Source organism: Pseudopipra pipra, chromosome 8 (genome assembly GCF_036250125.1).
Source record: "Pseudopipra pipra isolate bDixPip1 chromosome 8, bDixPip1.hap1, whole genome shotgun sequence".
In the NCBI taxonomy this organism is placed as follows: Eukaryota; Metazoa; Chordata; class Aves; order Passeriformes; family Pipridae; genus Pseudopipra; species Pseudopipra pipra.
The window spans coordinates 24068911-24089291 of record NC_087556.1 but is presented as its reverse complement, the minus strand read 5'-3'; the positions used below and the strand labels follow the sequence as shown (position 1 = coordinate 24089291).

General features: G+C 49.2%; 1 protein-coding gene across 3 annotated transcripts; it reads right to left on the bottom strand.

The window, feature by feature from the left end:
* Nucleotides 1–641: 641 nt before the first annotated feature.
* MFSD13A (major facilitator superfamily domain containing 13A) lies at nt 642–14472 on the bottom strand. 3 transcript variants are annotated; one of them, XM_064663153.1, is made up of 9 exons: nt 14392–14472; nt 8087–8355; nt 7562–7641; nt 6304–6753; nt 5295–5412; nt 4262–4358; nt 3370–3541; nt 2631–2824; nt 642–2435 (listed from the first exon to the last, which is right to left on the bottom strand). In XM_064663153.1, exons 2-9 carry the CDS (start codon nt 8249–8251, stop codon nt 2182–2184), a joined length of 1530 nt encoding a protein of 509 aa, XP_064519223.1. In that variant the 5' UTR covers nt 8252–8355; nt 14392–14472; the 3' UTR covers nt 642–2181. The 3 variants fall into 3 exon arrangements, with proteins under 3 accessions (XP_064519223.1, XP_064519224.1, XP_064519225.1); XM_064663154.1 differs by lacking the exon at nt 14392–14472 and adding an exon at nt 14082–14218; XM_064663155.1 differs by having other exon boundaries at nt 2395–2509.
* Nucleotides 14473–20381: the final 5909 nt, after the last annotated feature.

The following is a 20381-nucleotide window of genomic DNA, read 5'->3' as shown; positions in this document are numbered from 1 at the left end:
AAGGAGGTAATAGCTTGTGTTCTTCTCTTGCCTGTGCAGAATTGTTGCTGGCCAGACTCTGCAAGGAGACACCATCTCTGGTCCAGGACTGCATTCCTGGCCTGGCTTTTGAGCTGAGTTAGAAGCTTCCTGGGCTGCAGCTGTGGTGTCCAAAGCTGCTCTCCCTCCTCTGCAACCATTATCTCTGAGATCCCTGTCATTGCAGACAGAAGGACTGAGGGAGGCAGTAAGGGCAGCTCAGGCTGAGTAGGGGTGAGGGCAGTGATGCCACTGTCATTGTGAGGGGAGCTGTTGCCAGCCCGGGTGTTTGCAGAGAACTAATGTGTCAAGCTGTGCTGGCAGGGCGGGCCTTGGGAGGGTGGCACAGTGCCTTGTCCTCAGCAGAGGTGTAGGAACAGGACAGACCTAACCCTGGGGCCTTCCAAAGCAGAAGGGTAGGTGACACTTCCCCCCAAAAGGCAGCGATACCCACCCCAACCTACTGATCCCCTCTGCCCCTTGCAGAAACAGCCAAGCCCCAGCACACAGTTTTGTGGGGAGGAGCTCTCCCCTTCTCTCCACGCAGCCACAGCTGTGTCCCCACAGCACCACATGCACTTGGCCAGGTTAGAGCCACCGGCTAGAAGAAAATCATTAAGCAATTCAGAAAAAGATCATCTTTAATTTATGAAATGAAGAATCATTTTTGAACTTGGTTAGAAGTTGCACAAATAACTTATGATTGAACCATCAAGAGCTACAGAAGCCTCATGGCAGGAATGTCTTGGTCCAAGACAGAAGGCAGCTGTGCCCTGAGGCAAGATGGCAGGTTGGCAGGCTGAGACCCCAGAGGGAACCTGGCACTAAAAAAAGAACAGCACATCCCTCAGTGTGCAACAACACTGCCTGCCTACCCTCTTCCTCCTGCAGCAGACAGACTTTGGCACATCCCTTCTGCCTGCTCCCAAACACTTCACAGGGATTGAGGAGACATCCCCTTACCTCAGGGACCCCTTTGGGTCCCACCCCTGTCCCATCTGTTCCCAGCCAAAACCAGGGAGACCAAAACACCTGCTCTCCTCCTTGGATCCCTGTCTCGGCAGCCAGGTGAGAGGATCAAACTCTGGGGCACTGTTTAAAGTACAGAGGAGCTGAGGTGTCTACCTCCCCCCATAGCTGTAAAATCTCAACCCTGTGACTGCCCAGCATTGTGTCAGACAGGCTCCAACAAGAAACTGAAGGCACAAAAGCAAGACCTGGTGTTCCTCCAGGCTGTGCTCTGTAACAGGGGACAGTGCCAGGCTGCCTCACCAGGTCACCTGGGATGGCCCTGGGCAGGGAGGCACTTCCATTGGCTCATTTAGGGGTTGGTTCCCTGACCTGTGCCAGCATGGGAGGGGGCTCATGGCACAGCTGTGTGACAGCACTGAGTGGAAGGGACTGGAGGGGAGAGGAGGGATAAACATAAGCAATGTTTATCCAGCTCAAGGCTCTGAATCCAGTTCAAGCCCTGCACCTTTCCCAGGCTGGCAACAAGGCCTTCTGCAAGGCCACAAAGGACGGAACCTCAGCATAAAACACAGCCACCAGATCCTGCCTGTGCAGGATATTGTCCTGGAAACAAGAAATGTCGAAGAGTGGATTTGGTCCAAGAACTGCAGCACTGTATGTGGGAGGGTTGTACCAGTTACTGGGAAAGGCCTTTGAGGTCCTCTCATCCCTGCTCCTGCTGTTCTGCCATCACCCCCTCAGTCACTTAGTCCCTTGGGAGCCTCCCACTCCACTCCCCAAAGCTGCAAGGCTCTAGCAAGGAAGGACTCCCTGTGCAGTCTCCTCCTGCTCAGCCAGAGGCTGTGGCTCCCCAGGGCCATGCTCAGGGCAGAGGAGCGCACTGGGGACGTGTCTGCCTCTAGCACACACTGCAACCCAGCACCTCCTCACTGGAATGAGCAACTCTCTGCTCCCTGGAACAGGCTGGGATAAAATGTTCTTGCTCCTGTGGCCAAATGATCTATCCCAGGCCCCTTACATGCTGAACTTTGCCTTCCACAGTGACCACCTCCTGGAATGAGAAAACATTGGCATCACAGCGTTTCACAGTTGAACCGCAAACACCAGGCTTTCTCAGCCTGCCATCCCTGCATTTCGCCTGCCCTCCGGCACCAGCCTGGAACCAGCAGCACCCCGGGGGCTTGGGCACCCCTAGATTGTTTTGACCTCTGGTGCTCGACCTTGAGTCAGGTTCTGCCGCTGAGCCTTCACCATCTGCAGCCGCTTCCCGTGCAGGCTAAACTGTGACCAGGTGAGGAGCTGCAGCAGCGCACATGTGATGGGCACGAAGACGAGGAGGTAAAAGCAGCCCTGGCGAAGAGTTGGCTCCAAGGCCATGGCAGACTCCAACTTTGGCTGGGCACTCACCACGTTGCTCAGGGGGTTGCGCTGGAAGATGTCGTAGCCTGGTGTCAGAGAAGAGCTTGTGAGACTGGGGACAGTGGGGATGGACCCTCGTCCATTCTCTCTGAGTGACTGGCTGTGGAAAGGCAAGGACCAGGCACAGCTCAGCCACTGGACCTTTGTCCCCAGGGGACAGGACACTGAATTCACAAGTCTGCCCTCTCCTGCCCCGCTGCTTTCCCCAGGAGCATCCTTACCTGTGTATGCACAGAGCAGCCAGGTGCCAATCAGAGGGGCAAAGGTCTGGCCTGGCTTGGTGACCAGAGCCACCATCCCAAAGAGCAAGGCTGAGGCTGCCTGCTTCCTACGGTTTAGGACTAGATCCTCATCCACTAAGTCGGTGACCACCAGGTTCAGCAGCTTACAGGTCCCTTCTGTGAACACACGGTTGCTGCAGAACAACAGGCAAAGCACTGAATAGGGGTATCAAGAAGTGACAGGAGTAGGTGAGAGATCAGAAAAAACAGAGTGTGAGAAAGGTTTCTCCACACTTTAAATAAGAATTTCAGAAGCTCAGGTTACAGGAGGGGAACACCACTAGCACTAAGACTTTGTACCCTGCAGCAACGCCTTGGATCATTCCTGACCTGCCACACAGATAGGCCTGGGGAAAGGACACACCAGGCCAGGGGCTAATGGGCAGCTGCAGCACACACTGAGGGCTGTGGATGAGGAGAGGAGCTCTCAGCAGCTGGGAAAGGCTGCTGCAGGCTGCTGCCAGTCCAGCTGGTCTGTGCCCTCCTGAACATCGCTGCCTCCCTCACAGCCAATAGATTCCAGTGACCCATCCCACATGCTATCAGAGCTGGAAATCACATGGTTTATGGATGACCCTGGCTATTGTTCCCAGCCTCCCACCCCTCTCCTTAAAACAGGGTCAAATAATTTTGCTTCCCAGGTGGCAGAGGGCATGGGAAGCAAGTGCTACCTGCCTACCTGGCAATGAAGATGCAGAGCAGATACACCTGGTCAGGTCCTGCCAGGAGCATGACAACACTCAGAGCCAGCTTCAGGAAGAAGAGTCCTCGCACTACAGCGTAAACCCCACAGCGGCGGCAGAGCGACAGGAAGTAGAGGTTGTTGAGATGGGGGGCAATGTAGGAAACACCTGAGCAGACACAGAGGCACAGACAGCTCAGTGGAGTTTCAGTTTCCACCATGCCCCCAGGTCTGATACTGAGAGTAAGAGAACAAGGCTGGCTATTGCCCGCAGGACTCTAAGACACAACACAAAGCATCCCCTATGCACACACAGAAGGCTGCAGCAGATTTACTCTGTGGCTTTGTGGCACAGCACACACTTTCCTACAGAGGGAGGCCTTCTCCCATCAACCTCATGGGCAGGAAGGAAGAAAAGATTTGCCTGGTGTCACAGAGAAGCTGCGACTCGAGCAAAAATCAGAAAGACAGAACTACCTGACCAGACCTAGCCTGCACGGAACCCTCCTGTCCACATATCTGTGGCAGCCTGGAAATGGTCCATATGCTGTAGAGGGAACGGGTTTAAATTCAGGGCTCTGTTCCCTGCTGCATCCTGGGGACACTATCTGCAGCCTCTAATGCTCAGAGCAATACCTCCGTGGAGTCTGGCATCCAGCATGCCAGGCTTGTTATTACTAGAACAGGCCCCAATTTACTTCTGTGCCCAGGAAGGACAACTTGGAGGTCCCAGGGAAGCATGTGGGCTGTGTGCATGTGTGAATTTTACAGCCCAGAGACCTGCATGTGAGCACACCTCTCCCCAGACAGAGTGTGCAAAGAGCAAATCCAGACTCAGGCCAGGTCCTACCTAACTCAGCTGCTCCCTCCAGTCCCACCTGAGACTCACCAAGCAGGAAGGATCCAGTAGAGACAGAGATCTGGTCTGACAGCAGGTGCTCCAGGAACAGAGGGAAGAAGTTGCTGTTAAAATGGCAGTGAAAAACCTGTGAAGGCAGCATGCAGACGAGCTGGTCAGCAGGAACAGCAGTGAGAGAGAAGAGAAAAAGCTAACAGCCCTCTGAGCTCTGTTGTCCTAGAAGCCCCATGCCAAGGGACCATGCAGGATGGACCTGGAGTACTTCAGAAGAGCAAGAGCTTGGCTGTGGAGTTTCTGGCACTGTCAGCTGAGATTGCAAAGCTGCCATGCCCCCAGCCATGCCCACCATGTGCCCAGGGTCAGCACTGCTGCCCAGCTGCCAAGGCTTGGCTCGCACAGCACAGTGCTGCTGGGGCAGGCAGGGCCAGCAGGTGACAGCAGTGACCACAAGGCTTTGGGGACACAGTGGCATGGCAGGAGGGAGGAGGCTGCTGGCAGGACACAGATAAGGCAGCAGCAAGGCTTGAACACAAAGATGCAGACCAGCATCAAGAGTCTGCCTGAGGGGAACTGCGGGATCCCCAGGGAGCCATAATTGCAGCACACAAAGCTGGGCAGGCTGCCGAAATTTGGTAGTAATCACTGAAGAGGATGAAGAACAGAAATGGCAAAGCCAGCTGGGAGGTAGATCCAGCTGGACAGCAAGAACAGCGATGTGAGCCTCAGGAAAGCAGAATGGGGAAGGAGACTGTGCTGATAGCCACACCAGCCAGCCAGCCCTGTGCTTCTGCACCCCAGATGGGCTGCACAGAGCTCAGCCATCCCCTGTAATCCAGCCTACACTCCAGAGAGGAAGAAGCACCCCACAGCTTGCTCAGGAAGTATTGTCACAAGCAGGGAGAGTGGCTACCAGCTGCTTGATGTGCAGGAGGCTCCAGGAGCAAGTGGGCGCTGGAAACATCTCTGCCCTTCCTGGGGAACTCACACACTGCTGAATCACCATGTCAAACAGCCAGAGCCAGTGCTCATCCTCTGAATCACAGTGTGTCACAGCTGTGCCTACCTGGATGAGATTCATGCAGACAAACCAGAGGAAGTTGCGATGCCGGGAGAGCTGCTGGAGATACTCTGCCAGGGTGATCCTCTTCTCCTGGGGGACGGAGAGTTTCTCAATGTACAGCCTAAAGGGAAAGGGAAGGAAAACAGCAACCATAAATCCCTCACAGGAGGCAGGACAGAGCCGCCAGCTCTTCCTGTGTAGTTGCAGAACTGTCTCTCCTCAGCTCCCAACCCAGCCATTCCTCTTCCTGGACCAAAGTGAAACAGTGGAGTCTACAACAATGATTGCTTATTGCTAGCAAGAGCCACAGGCAACAGGTCTCCCGAAGTACACCTGTCTTCCAAAACCAAAATTCACATTTCTGTCTATAAATGCATTCTCCTCTTATTAGCCATTCTGCTACATACACGCTCCTCTTCCAGATCCCTGTGGTTAGCTCACCTGGCAGATCTCATCAGGATCCGCTGCTACAACAGCATAATGCTGGCAGCTCTTAACAAGATGACAAGAGGGGCAGCCCAAGGAAAAGTAAGGAGCTAAACAGGGAACATCAGCTGCATTGTGGCCTACCAACAGCCCAGCCACTACCAGGCAGCTAAAGCGAGCAACAGGGCAAGACATCCACTTGTCCAACTCCATAGGGAATGGGCAGCAAGGTAGTCTCATGCTCAAGCAGAAATGCTTTCATAAGCTGCATCTGACATTTTGCCACTCACAGGCCTCACTGGGTGCTCTAGATATTAATTCATTTCATATTCCAAACACTGGGTGGCCATACAGCAGGTCAGGGATCTGCCTCCAGTTTAGGCCAGGAGTGTCACAAGATAGGTTTGTTCTATTTTCAGAGGGCCTTCAGAGCCAGTGTAACAGAGCTGATCCTGGAAACTGTATCAATAGACAAGAACCACAGATAATTAACAAAAGTTTGCCTTGTACTGGATCTTCCCACACATTCAGTTTGCTGCAGACCTATGGTAGGCTTTTGTCTCCACTGAGAATTGGTGACACTTACTCTTTTAGGGTTGATTCCTGGTCCCATTTCTCTTTCCCATCAGCCTGGAACCGCTGGCGGAGCAACTGTGTGGACAGGGTAAAACCAACGATGGAGCAGAGGGCCAGCAGGACGCAAAATATGCGAAAGGAAAAGAAGTCCTCCTTGTTCCACACCGCATAGGACATGAAGACAGAGAGGGAGCCTATGGCACTGAAGAGGGAGCAGTAGAAGTTGAGGCTAGTCCTGTCTTTTGCTGAAACAGCCAGGTCTGCGAGCAAGGCGTTGTGATGGAGGTCGACCATCGTGAGAAAGCTGTCATACATGCAAAGGCAAAGGAGGAACTGCAAACCAGGATGAGCCCAGGCAACCCAGAAAGCCAGGAAAGAGATGGCAAAGAGGGGGCCATTGTGGCTTAGTGCTCTGAGCCTCTTCAGAACTACTTCAGGGGAAGAAATCTCTGCTCCTGGCCTGCAACAGAAGGAAAAAAAATATTTTAGACACCTGGACAAAGCCCTGCATAACCACGTATTCTTCCTCTCCAAGGGAGTCATGTAAGTGGCACAGACACAAATAGAGCTTTTGCTCACGTACCAAGCACCCACATCAGACACCTTCTCAGATGATGTGTGAATACACTGAAAGTATGGGTTTAAGAAGGCCAAGAAGTGTGGAAAGGGACTTTCTTTTCTCCAGAGCAAGTCTCTTCCTGGCAGTGCTGTACTGTCTGCACGTAGCACAATGTCAATGATTCCAACGAGTTTTTACTAGTTGCAGAAAGCCACACCGTGATTTTCATTAAAATATTGACGTAAATACACAAGAAATGCTAATGGCCAACAATGCAGAGCTGTCTTCCCTCAGCTCCCATCCCAGAGAGTTTGGGAACAACCGGTCTGAGGCATTCCATGTGGAAATATAACTGTCCTTTTCCCCCTTCTGCCTCCCAAACTATGTACAGATGCTCTCCATCACCCCACTAAGAGTCTTGCTCATATAGCAGGGGCTTGAGATGTTAGACGCCCACGTTTTAGGTTCTGCACCGCTCCTGATTGTTGAGGGTTAGGGTCACATCCACCCGATAGGTGTGTGACTTCCTCTATATAGCCAGGTACTGAAACATTAATGACTTCAAAGGTGCCAGGAAAAGGAGGTATTTAAGAGTTCTATACCCCAGAAACCATTCTCTTGCCATCATTTTAAAGCTCCCAATTTCACATCATCTTCCCCAGAGAATAAACAACTTCCCAGCCTCTGCTGGAAGAGGAACTTCACTTACTGCTGTGTGCTAAGGAACACTCGGTCACTCAGCCAGCCGAACAGAGGGTCATTGAGGCTGTTCCAGATCAGAAACACTGTCTAGGAAAGAAAACAGGACAGTGAAACAAACCCCAGGGCAGCTCCAACAAAGACTCAGTTCTGCCACTGAAGCAAGCAATGCTGAGCTGGCACAGTGAGCCACCAGCAGGAACTGTCCCAGCCCACCCTTCCTGCCCTATCATCACTGTAGGATTCCCCTGTTTCGAGCAACTGGCAGTGAGGCTAGTGGTTTTCCCTGCCTGTGAAACACTGCAATGTCTCCAGAGAAAAGGCAGTCTTAAGAACAAAGTATCCAGGTTTTCTATCCCAGCTTGTTCTATCTTTATATAAGTACGAAAAACTGAAAAGCCCAAGTTAGCACTTAGAAGGCTCCCAAAGGGGAACACTGCTGTTACAACTAACACTTTTCACACGTCTAGTAAGGAGCAGTCTTGGTTTCAGAATTCCTTACTTAAGAGGGCAGAAACTTATGGAAAAGACTAACCTCTCCTATCCAAAAGGACAGTTTATCAATCTTGTAAACAGAGACAAAGGTGTCCACATAGTACAGGAGGAATACGTTGTGCAAAATGGAAACAAACAGCGACAGGGACCCGTAGATCACTGCAGTGGGCAAATGGAAAAGACAAGCCAGCAGTCGCAACTCCATGTTGGTGCAGTCAGCATTCAGCTCCCACAATCACCTCCATTTCAGGTGAGATGTCTTCTCCCAACACCTGATACATCTTTGTTGGGGCCAATCCATTGTTGCTCCTGCAGGAGAGAAAAAATAAATAAAATGAAATAAAATGAAACCAGGTTCAATTTCTTAAATGAAGTAAAGGGTGAATAAAGTTAATTGGTAAATCTTTGTCTGCAGAGATCAGAATTCATATTGCTTTGAGTAGCTGTTCAAAAGTGGATTGGAGGGGATTTAAGAGACTAGAAGCTCTCTGCTGCACTAAAGCTGTTTCATTAAGCTGAGGCCAGGCTGCGAGCTCCCGGCAGTACGCTCGGTCCTTTACCCTGTAATGTTCTTTGTTATCCAGCAAGTAGCAGATTTATTTAAAGCTCTTTAAAGGCAAGGTCACAGGAGCAATCAAGCTCGACAGCTGCAAACAATAAAGCAGCTTCAGAAAACACACCTAGTCCCTGACGTTTTCAGGTACCAGTGTAAATTTTTAGCCAAATGAAAATGACAACAGCTGTGATGCAACCTCAGACCTGCACCCTGCTTTGCGTGGGCAGCCACAGCTGACTGCACCTGGGCTAGCTCAGACATGAGTTATTTATGGCAAGCAGTGCTGTTGCTTCGTGGCATGAAGAGACACTACTAGAGCATGATGGCACACAGCAGACATGCTACCATCACATGATAAAGGTGACCAGAAGTGCCTTAGCAGCTCTCCAGCTCTTCTTGTAGTGGCCTAGATTTTAGGATTGGAGTCTGAAATAAAGATGCTTTGGCTGGACAGCAATAGGTACAGAAATAAAACCAGTGGAAACAGCAGCCTTAGACCAGAACAAGTTGCTGGATGTTCACAAGGGGCACCTGTGAGGAGAGAACTTCTCACATCAGCACTGACTGGAGCTTACGGCCAGGAGATGAGACCAGCATCCTCCCATGATGTTCTCTCGTGCTTTTCAGGCTGAGCCCCCTCTCATGCTCAAGTTGCTACAGACCAAAGGCAAAGCACAAGGCCCCTCTTTAGAGGGACTTTTGTGAGATGTTAAGGGTTCTTAAATCAGTGCAAGCCAGCTTCTCCAGCCCAAGCTGCCATAAGAAGGCCTGTTCAGAGCACATACATGAAGGGTAACAACAAGGTCATGTTTTTGACACGGTCAAAAGCCAGATAAGGGGCTCATAGTCACTTCCATTACAGCCCTCCAGGGTCAGCACTCACTCAGCTCAGACACACTGTTGGGACTTCGCAACACGGGATTAGAGTGAGCACATAAGGAATGGGAATCTATGCACTGAGCCAGCCTTGCTGGGCTTCCAGCACCAGCTGCAGCATGTCCAAGCAGAAGATCAAGCAGAAGAATAAACATCTGGGTATGAAAACTGATGAAATGCCAGTCCCATTCAGCATTTCCCTGAAGCCATGAGTCTGACCACTTCTAGGCAAGATTAGAAGAGCAAAAATAACCATCCGCTCTGCCTAGGCCAAGGAATTCCTCATAACTAGTTCAGAAAGAGGAACAGCATTTGTTCCAATTAATTACATCACTAGATTGAAACTGCAAATCGGCTTCACTCCCAGACAAAGCACTAAACCTCAACTGGATCCAACTGCAGAGCTCTTGTTGAGCTAAGTCACCATTCTGCATCTCTGCCATGCCAAAACCCATGGCCAGATAAAAGGAAGACACTGCTTGGAGGCAAATTCAGCCAGACAGTGAACTTTTATAGGTGTAATTAAAGACAGACAAGCCTCAAGGGGAAATTGCATTTTGTATGCAATTGAAAAGGAATCATGATGTCTAAACATAAAGGTTAAGAAGGGAGAGCTAAGCCAACTGTCCCACCACTAAGTCCTCTGTCTCTCACCAAGAGCCTTCTGTGGAGGACTGGCTCAAGGGCAGATGAAGGCACCAGAACTCGAGGCACTTTCATGAATGGGATGGAGAACAAGGGAACAGCATAATTTTGCACCACGTGAAACCTCAGTGTATCCAGACCCTGACCACTGCGTGCACATCCAACCTCACTACAAACTTCACACAACGTGGAGATGAGGGAAAACAAAGTAGGGCACCTAAGGTGCCCAAGGGACTGAGGCAGCTGCCTTCTGAGGGAAGACTAAACAGGTGGGGCTCTTCAGGTAGAGAGGAAAGGCTGAAGGGGGACATGACTGAGGTTTACAGTCCCATGTGCAAGGAATAAGGTGAATGTGGAACTGTCAGGACACAAGATCTGGGAGCACTCACTGTAACTAGCAGGAAATCAGTTTAAAATACACAAAAATACTTCTTTACCTGGCAGGTAGCAAACACCTGACATTTGCTCTCAAAGGTTACCGAAGTGGGCAACAGGTTCAAAGACAAATTCATGGAAAAAAGCTGTGCACAAACAGCTACTAAAGGGAGCAGGCAGGGAAATCCCCTCTAGCAACTCGGAACCGAGGGCTATGCAGGCTGCGGGTGGACAAGTGGGAAGGCCACAGATGGTGGCCCAGCTCATGTGTTCTCCCCCTAAACAGCATCTCCTGCTACCGTAGGAATAAGGGAAGAGACAGACTGACAGTGTGACCCACAAGAGCAATTCTTAAACTGGACTTGCCTTTGCTACCCAAAGCCTGTTTGAAAGCAGAGCCTGCTCAGGGTTTGGTTCTTAGTGCTGCACTTCACACTGTCCCCATTCAAACAATGCTTCCCTGAGCACGTGTTGCACAAACCACAGCTGCTGAAGTTTTCAGAGACACCTAATTTTGTCATTTACATACTACAGTGCTGTTCAAAGAGGGTGAACTTCTACTTCCTTTCCTCCCTCTCCCTCGTCACTCCCTCACAGATGTGCAACCCCTCCAGCCAGCTGATATTTGTGATTTTTTTGCTAGGATAGTTAGGTCATTTTATGTGCAGTTAAAAAGAAACAAATCATAGTTGTCTGCGAAAAGCAGATTTTGCTTCTACACCCAAAGCACTGCATTATTTAAGCTTGCCACACTGGTATTTTCATAACCTTTTCCTTGGGATGGAGAATTACTCATGGAGTATGTCAGAACTTTTCAACATTTCAACATAAGGCTGTAAGTAGTAATGGGAAAAGGAGCTGCAGGAGGGAATAGCTATTCATTCATGCTGAACTTCTAACACACAGTCATAAAGCAACAAGCTCGTAAATTAGAAAAAAACGAGCCTTTATTTGAGGAACTTCCGCCTCTGCATTTGACATCTGGCTCCTGCCAGTGACGTCTGCAGATCTTATCTTCCTGAGAAGGATGTTTGAATACTGGCTACCAGGAAAGCTCTACTTTTGTTGGAGAGTTCTGGCGTATGGCAGTGTCTGGAAACACACCACAGCTCTCGCACATCTGCTGTAACTTCCCAGCCAGCTCACAGCTGGATTCACAAGTCCCTGTGTCCCATCATGATTCGGCAACGCTTTGGGCTTTCAAGGCTGAGCTCCAGCCTTCCACAGCAGAAGTCACTTGTACTGAGCTACCAGCAGAGCCATAATGTGAATCTTGGCCCAAGCCAGCCTTTTAAGCAGGGCCAGATGATTTTTATGTGCTGAGATTGCCACTCAGGAGCCTGAAATAGTCATCTGCAGACCTGACCGCAGTAACAGGATGACTCTCACATTCATTCTCCACTGTGTGGGTAATGCAGGCTGGACTGTCCCAAATAATACCTCAGGATATGTCTATGCTTGCTTCAGCTGTAACTACACTGCTTCTGCTGCACATCCTGGATTTTGGGTGTTTTACTAGCAGAGGGCCAAATACACCAGCTCCGTGTTTCTGCAACTGCCACACAATAAATCCACCCATCAGCTGGAAAAGTCATCTGAGAGAGGACCCTATTTCTAGACGTTGGTCATGGCCAGACAGGACTGGGATGCTGGCAGTCCAGTCCCATTCATAGGGAAGCTAGGCTGGAGCTGCACCTGTGAAAGAGCTGATGCTCTGTGACCTGTCCCAGCAAAGCAGCTGGTGCTGGGCACATCAATTCCTCCCAGACCCTGTAAGTGACGGTCACAGGTGTCTTCATCTGGTCAGGCCTATCCACCAGTGACAAGTTCATTTTGGGAGCACAGAACAGGTTCTGCACACTTCTTCCCCAGGAGATGTCCAAGACATAAGACACCTCAGAGGGTCCTAAACTCAGGAAGCTACTTGGATTCTGGCAGGACTCTGTCAGTAAGACGGGAAATCCCTCCACAGAGCTATTTCACTGAATGAAACTGAAAGAGCCCCCTCTTAAACAAAAAAAACACTTTTAAAAGCCTATTCCTATCCCAGGAAAGCTCCTTCCTAGACGTACAAAATTTAGGCTCCTCTGACCAAACTTTGATCCTGTGCACCCTCTTAGAGGTGAACATAGGTCCAAGGCTCTGTTTCTCCATCGTACTACTTCTGAAATCATCACTCCACATTTCCTCAGATAATCCACTTACTATGAGGGAGTCCCGAGGGAACATCAAACAGAGTCCTGTGTGAAACATGAAGGAACCCCCCCGACAGCATACTCCCAGCAGCCTGGTATTGGAAGGGTGAAGCAATGAAGCCTTTGAAACTCTGACACCACCTGGATCAGGCATGGAAACATGCCTGGAAGAGGCTATGAAGGTGTTTCCCAGTACTGTTTACCAACTGAACAATCACTGATAATTGTGTATCATGAGGTTTAGTAACACCCTTCTTGTTACAGGCAATCATGTGCTTCCATCAGATGCTTCCGTCACTCCTGCCAGGCTCATACAGGTAAACACAACTGCCACGCAGACAATTAACATCTCAAACCAGCTGGTAGTTTCTGTGGAGCTGTGTTCCAGCAGAGCAATCTCCTTCAATCAGATCTCACTCCCTAACGGGTACACAAGGTTTGTTAATTGAGGCAACTGGGTAAATCTCATAGCCTTGGAACTTGACAAGTCTTTTAACTTAACAACACATGGTATCCCGTGTCTAAATGATTCATTGTTTTACAGTGTAAGGGAAGTGTGTTAGATGTACTAAAAATGATGGGTCTCCCCATCATTTACTGTCAATATAAGCTCTGATCCTGTAGAGGACCTCGCAGCACTAGCATAGGAACCACTGGCAGGTAACTCTGCCCTCAAATTACAAAACTGGAAGTAAATATGAACTCCTCATTGAAAACAATCCCCAAGAGTAGGATCACAGAAGCTACAAGAGGGGATTATTGCACAGATGCCTGTTCTTTGTTAAGACTTCAGAGGAAGCACCAGGTGAGAAGCACTTTTTACCACTTTGCCAAGTGCAGCCACCAGGAGTTCCTGCTATATGCCTGTCTTCCCAACAAGGAGTCTCTTCAACTGTGCAAACCTCCCAGAGCCAGTCCCCCCGTGATGCCCCAGTTGCAGCCACAGGGCCACACACCACTAACTGAAGAACTGGAAGGAACCCAGCTGCTGAGGCCACCAGGGATCTCTGACAGCCCTAGGTCAGCAACTGCAGCTGCTGATGTCCCACGTGTGCAACAGGAGCACAGGGAGCCAGGCAATACCTGTGAAGCGAGGCGGGAGATGGGGACGCTGTGCCTTTGGACATGGCCGAGCAGCGCCGCCACCCCAGCGCCCCATCCACAGGGTCCCCCACCCTGAGGAGAGGCCTGGCAGCCCTGGGAGAGGAAAGGGTGGCCGGGCAGGGGCACTGCCACCCTCCCGCGGTGGGCTCTCCAGGGGCACTGCCACCCTCCCGCGGTGGGCTCTCCCGCGGGCTCCATGGCAGTGGGTTGTGCTGCCACGTGAGAGGAAGGTGTGACGGGGACACCAGAGCCCCACTCCGCACTCCAGGGCCGCCTCTCCTTACCGGAACCTGGACTCCGACCGACTCCACAAGGACCAAGACTCCCGCCCACGGACACTGACAGCAGGGAGCGAGAGAGCGTGGGCACCCCCCGGCCCAAAGTGGGACCGTCCAGAGTAACGGGGGGAGGTACGCGCTCGGGCTCTACCACTGCAGGGAAAGGGGGAATGGCTCCACTGGGGGGATGTCTCCCCCATCCCACCCAAATTGCCTTAGAGGAAGGGGGACCCCCCCCACCCCATCGCGTTGCGCTGCAGGCAGGGAGACAAACCGGGGCCAGCGATGGGGCAGGAGAGCCCCGAGCACCTCCTACCTGCGTCCGGTAAATGCGCTCCCCTGCCGCTCCGCCTCCGCACGGCGCGCCCGCGCATGCGCACCCTCCCCACCAGGCTCCGCCCCGCGGCCATCTTGTGTCCTGGCGAGTGAAGCCGCCGCCACCTCCCGGCCGCCATCTCGTGTGAGGTCACCCGGCTCCCTCTATTTGCATAGCCCCGCCTTCCAGCGGCACGAGCCTCTCTAGCCGGGCGGGCGGAGCCTTCTCTATGGTCTGTCCGCCTGTCGCCAGGGCTCCAACGCTTGGAGTCACAGAGTCGTGCAATCAGAGTCGTACAATCATAGAATCATCAGGGTTGGAAGTGACCTTTAAGATCATCCAGCCCAACCATCAGCCCAGCGCCACCACTGTTACCCCTAAAACACTAAACCATATCGCCCAGTGCCAGATCCAGAGGCTTCTTGAACACCTCCAGGGATGGTGTGCCTTTCTGTGTGCCTTTCTCTCAAAGAAGCAATTCCTGTGTTCAGCATAAGCATCACCTTCCACCTCTCACTGCAACAGTTGCTCCCACCCAAGTATTCTCAAATTTAACCTGGTAAAATTGAGGCAAAAGCAAATTTACTATTTGTAATACAATAAAGCCAATTTGTATTATTGCATTCTATTACTTTCCAATGTTTTTGTGCATTAGACTTACTAGTGGTTTCCTGAACAGGTCATTTTTATAAATTCATAGAAGCCAGGCAACTAATTGCAATCAACAGTGTTTGTAATTAAAGAGTGATTTGTAGGTGTTTAGCTTCAGCTATTGAGATCACCTGCAGCAGAACAAGGTATAAGGCATTAATCAAAGAATCATTTAGTTTGGAAAAGACCTCTAAGGTCATAGAGTCACTAAGTATCCCTAAGGAGCATGTACTGCTGCTGCTGTTGTGCTGAATAATGATCAGCTGACCTGAAGACCAAGAAGATTAAAACCCCTGTGGAGATTTCTATCTCCAAAGGCCCATGACAGTGCAGGTGTTTACAATAAGGTAGTGCTGATGGGAGCCATTGATACGGCGTCTTACTTAATTACAACCTACTAGATGAACAGTGAGTACAAATAGCAGCTTAGCTATAGCTGAGTGTGAATAAAAAGCCTGGGGGTAAAGCAAAGGGGGAAAAAAAAAAAAGCCAGTAGTGTTCATTTCTAAAGTATTCAGTGGTGGGTTTCTTTCTATGTTATTCAGTCTGTTACTTTAAAATTTATAGTTCTTTGGGTGTTACTAATAGTGTTTTGCTGACTCAAGAAAGAACCTGAAGTTCTGGTGAGTGCTTTTGAGGTTTTTCCATGCTGGCTTTATGTGCTGATTTTAGCTGTTTCTTTACCTGTGTCCTCTATCCTTGCTCCCTGTCTGGGCGTGAAACTCATATAATTGCTGAGGGAATGAGCTTCCTGTTGCTTTTTTTTTTTTAGGTACAAGGGCATGTTCAGACAGGTATTGCAGCCCTGGTTACCACAGGAAAACTTCCACAAGGTGTGATGCAGTATCTTAATACATCTCCTGGTTCTGTAAGTATGTTCATTAAGGCACGTCAGTAAAGAGACTGTAGAAAGCAGGCTGCCTTCTTAAGATCAGGTTGTTTCTTGCTCCTCTGTTAAGCGAAGGCATCATCCCGGATGTTTTTTTCTCAGGATGTGAGTACCTACACACCAAAGAAATGTCTGTCTTTGTGTTCTGCACTTATGACTAAAGACCAATCTGTATTGCAGTGGTTTTTCCAGTAATGGTGGCAAAACAATACTGGTTCTAACTTAAATGTGTGCTGTAGCAACCTACGCCTAAGGTGTTCTGAACTTTCTTTGGCTTTTTGGAAATACAAATACTCAAATACCTCTGGAGATGGTGCCTTTTTCATCCTGGCACATCTACTTTTTGATCAAGTGGATGAAAGTCCACATATAGTAGCATAACTTGGTTGTAGCATTGATTCATGTCAATGCTCTATCCTGTAACATTCCTAGCACCACCTGCTTGTGAAAGATACTAATGTCAATTGTTATTGTTGTGTCATGATAGGCTTTAAAGACTTTAGTTCAGAAAAAATGACAGAGAAGGGCCTCTCTGAGTGTTTGTCTTTTTCAAAACACATTATTGTCTTTTGATTCCCATTAAAAAAATCAATAATGATATTTGTGAGCTATGTTCTGTATTGTCTAAAGAGCGTTAACAGAAGGTAGTTGGATTTTTTTTTTTTAAGTTATTAGGGAGTTGTAGATCAGCAGATGCTGTGGCTGTCTGCCTTGGGGGATGCAAAAAGCAATATTCCCATGGGTTATTCTAGCTCTGATGTTTGAATTTACACTAGAAAGACAGTGTGTGTTGCTGTTGTAACAGAAGACATTTTTATGTGCTGAATGAATATGTTGTATGTAATACAACCCCAAAATCTGGATAATCTCTTTTCTGCCCTGTTCCTCTGTTTGAGGTGATGATCCCATGGGAAGACCTAGTACAAGTGCATAAGACTGTACTTTCAGCAGTTCTAAATATCCATTCTCAATGCAGGATATGTGGGAATGGGATCCAAGTGTATTTAAAACACAAGTAGTTAAAATGCAAATGCTGTGACATTGATGTATGTCAACAGAGGAAACCCACTGTGGGCATAAAGTCCCTCTGGAGAGCCAGGCTATGTAACCAGCTAAGGCCTTTGCAGGACATCAGCACTCTCCCAAGAACACTTCAAGGACAATGACTTGTAATCAAGCAGCTGAGAGAGCGGGATGCTGTGAAAGTGCAAAACATGTTGCTCTGCTATGTGAACTGTCTGTGTGTGAGATAAGAAAGTGCTGGGAGGTAACTGGAGCTGGGCACAGAAATCAAGGCTGGAGTTGAATGATTTATCTTGGAGTGTGTAAAGTCAACAATATATAACCAGGAGGAACTAGATAATTATAGGGGTGTCTGAAGCAGCTTTTGCAGGGTAGAACCTTGCAAGGCCACCCGCACCGTATCAGTAATACCATGTAAGGCTGAGATTGCCTAGGTAACGATATCGAAAGTGTCAGACTTAGTTATGGACATAGCAAAACTGAGACCAATGAGGAAGAAATAATTGGGGGTGGACTGTCTGTTTGGGAGGAGACTGGAGTAAGGGAGGCATGAGCGTGGCAGAGAAAGCGGATCCTGAAATAAGAGAATAAGGTATAAAATGAGACAAGGGCGGGAGCAGCTTGCAGATTGCAGGAGTGCAGACATCTATGGATGATAGTGAAGCCTGAGGACCTGAGCACACTGGAATTCTGAAATGATGCTCCTTTAACAACCTGCTGGACTCTCCATCAGGTCTATGTTGGAAAGACTTGGGGAAGGGCAGAGCAAAGAGGGCTAAGTGGTGTGGAAGGGAAGGGTGGTACTTGTGACTCAATAGGATTGTGTGTGGTTCATAAGACTTGATTAGTAGCTTCATAGCTGTGTACAAAGTGATAAAAATAACCATGAGATACTGGTGATGTGTTAATGAGGTTATTGATCATTCAGTTGATTTACTGGTGTGATTGATTGATAAAAGTTAGTCTCCTGAGTGTTGTCTCAAGACTGCAATCTGAAGGGGCAGAAGTGACAGCTGGGGCTTGACCATGATCTCCTAATTTGGAAGTTTGAGCTAACTGATACTGGGAACTTTTCTTTGAAGAAGAGAGTGTGGATGGAGATGATGGATATCACATGAAGTCTTGAGTGAGAGGAGGAGCAGGTCTGTGTGCAGGCTGTGTTTGAACGTGGAGGGGATCATTAGGACTGAACAGTATGAAGTGCAGATTAAAATGTGCTCAATTAAAGAGAATAGTGTTGAAATATGATCTATGTCTGGGAAAAGCTTTAGATGAGGAAAAAGATGATAGCTTTTGGTAGGGCTGACTGTGATCATGAGGCATGGGCAGATTTGAACCTCAGGTGAGGAAGACTTCTGATGCAAAGAGTGCCTGCATTGATTGCTGGGAAGATGAGTGGTGGTGGTGGTAGCTTTAATAGCACAGAACTTAGGCTGTGCCAGAAGTAGGAATATCAGAAAACAAAAAAGCTTGGAGTGTGTCCACACTGTAGACTTTAGTGCACTGGACACATCTACCTAGGGAGGGGTTAAAGGGGTGATAGTGTTTGGATCACCTTGGCAGCAGGCAGGGATAGTTTCCAGAGCCTTGCCTGCTGATGTAGTCACCCTGTGGTAAAACTCACCATGTTTTATTATTGGCAGTGCAGCTGTTCCAGAGCTGCTGTGTTATCCAGCAGCTGCAGTCAGAATAGGAGGAGTGGCTGATTCAAACATCTCGGTCACCAGCAAGTTGCATTTTGACTGCTATTAGAGCACAGTTATGCAGGGGGTGGGTTTTGGATCATTGGAGTCAAGTAAAGTCTTGCTCTGCCACGACTAGGGCTTTTCCTGGTCTTTTGATCTCATACAGAGTCTGGGCTTTGCACAAACCTCAGAAACAAATGCCAGACCCATATTAGACTTCAGCGCTTTCTGGGAATGTTGCTTTGAATAGCTGAAACGGATCTACTCCCTCTTCAAAGGGTCTGTATAAGGGGTGACTGACTGCAATATGCATTAGCTACTATTTCCACAGTTACTGGTGCCAGCTGAAGCTCTTCTCTTTGTGATGCACTAGTAACAGCAGGATGAGACTGGTGTCTTCTGGTTTCAGAAGTTAAATCCTCCTGCCTGGCTGAGCTGAAGGGATTGTTCATGGAGTTTTGGTATCAGCTATGCTTGTGGTATCTTCTCAGTTGGCTTAGGCAGCTGTAAGAATTTGGACAGTGAAGTAATTCCTGATGGAAAGGTCCCTCCCATGGTGTGAAAGGAAGCAAAGTCAGAGCCCCCGAACTGCTGGGGGAGTTCCTCAGACTGGGTCAGTGGTGTGGGAACAGATAAGGGTGCTTGAAGGCCTTCTGGTGGCAGAAGTAGGGGGTCCTGCAGCCGTCTCCATCCATCTGCTGCCTGTGCTACTGCTTTCTTTGATCCAACCAAAATAATGTATGTATTTACCTTCAGTAAAAACATACAGAACCATCTGGATTGGTGGGTTTCTCCTGTTTGTACTGATCTCTACTTCTAATCTCTCTTAAACCCTTTCTACCTTGCAGCTTTACTGTTCTCTGGGGAGTCATGAAGCTTTCACTCAAAGTACCTGCTCTTGCCTGCGAAGCCCTTTTCTTTCTCATGGATTGTGTTCAAGCTGCTTTCAGTATCCATTACCTTCCTCTACATGTTACCAGGTTACCACGGCAAATAACCTCACGCCCTTTCTGAGAAGCAGAAGCTGTGTATCCTGTCACAGTAAACTTCCATCCTGAAATATCCCAGAGGATCAATGTAAGGAGAGATGCTGGTGTGTAACACCAGCACAGCTCCCGGTAGGCAGTGTCAGCTCTGCAGGAAGCAAGTTATTGTTACGTGCGCTGTGGCTTTATAGAAAATGAGTTGCATTCAGAAACCTGTGACTGTGGTGGCACTCAGGGCTCAAGTCTGAAGGGGAGAGCTCCTAAGCTGTGCTGCCCGAGCATGGGAGCTGTCGGGCTGCCACCCTTATCCAGGCTGTGCTCTGTGCTGCTGGAGAGGCCACAGGGATGAAGTGTGTGAGCAGGAGTGGGGCAGAAATGGCCCAACTTCACCTCAGCCCATCACACTGCATCTTTCTCCCTTTCTAGATGTAAGAGGTCACCTCTTTCAAGAAGTCAGCTCTCCCTTCAGGTTGTGGTGGGCTTTGCCTGGCAAAGAGGAGGCCTGTTCTCTGCAGCCCTGGGTAACACTGCTGTTAATCACTACTGCCTGCGGGCACTAGGCATGATGTAGTAACCTCTTGTGGAAGTATTTAATGCTCCTTGCTAGGAGTGTGTGTTTGCTCGGACAGTGTAGGTTTGCTTTTCTCTTGGAGACCACAGCAAACTGTGTGGTGCTGTTTTACCTTTGTGGGGTGGGTGTGTCTGTGCAAAATCCAAGTTTTTCCATTATTAAGCAGCACTAGCATGGGAATCTGC

Excerpts from the sequence above, each read along its gene's own strand:
- MFSD13A (XM_064663153.1), bottom strand. The coding sequence starts at position 8,251 with ATGGAGTTGCGACTGCTGGCTTGTCTTTTCCATTTGCCCACTGCAGTG. Across the intron at positions 7,642-8,086 it reads TGTCCTTTTGGATAGGAGAG|ACAGTGTTTCTGATCTGGAA; the intron begins GTTAGTCTTTTC and ends TTTCTTTCCTAG. Across the intron at positions 5,413-6,303 it reads CAGGAATCAACCCTAAAAGA|GCTGTACATTGAGAAACTCT; the intron begins GTAAGTGTCACC and ends CTTTCCCTTTAG.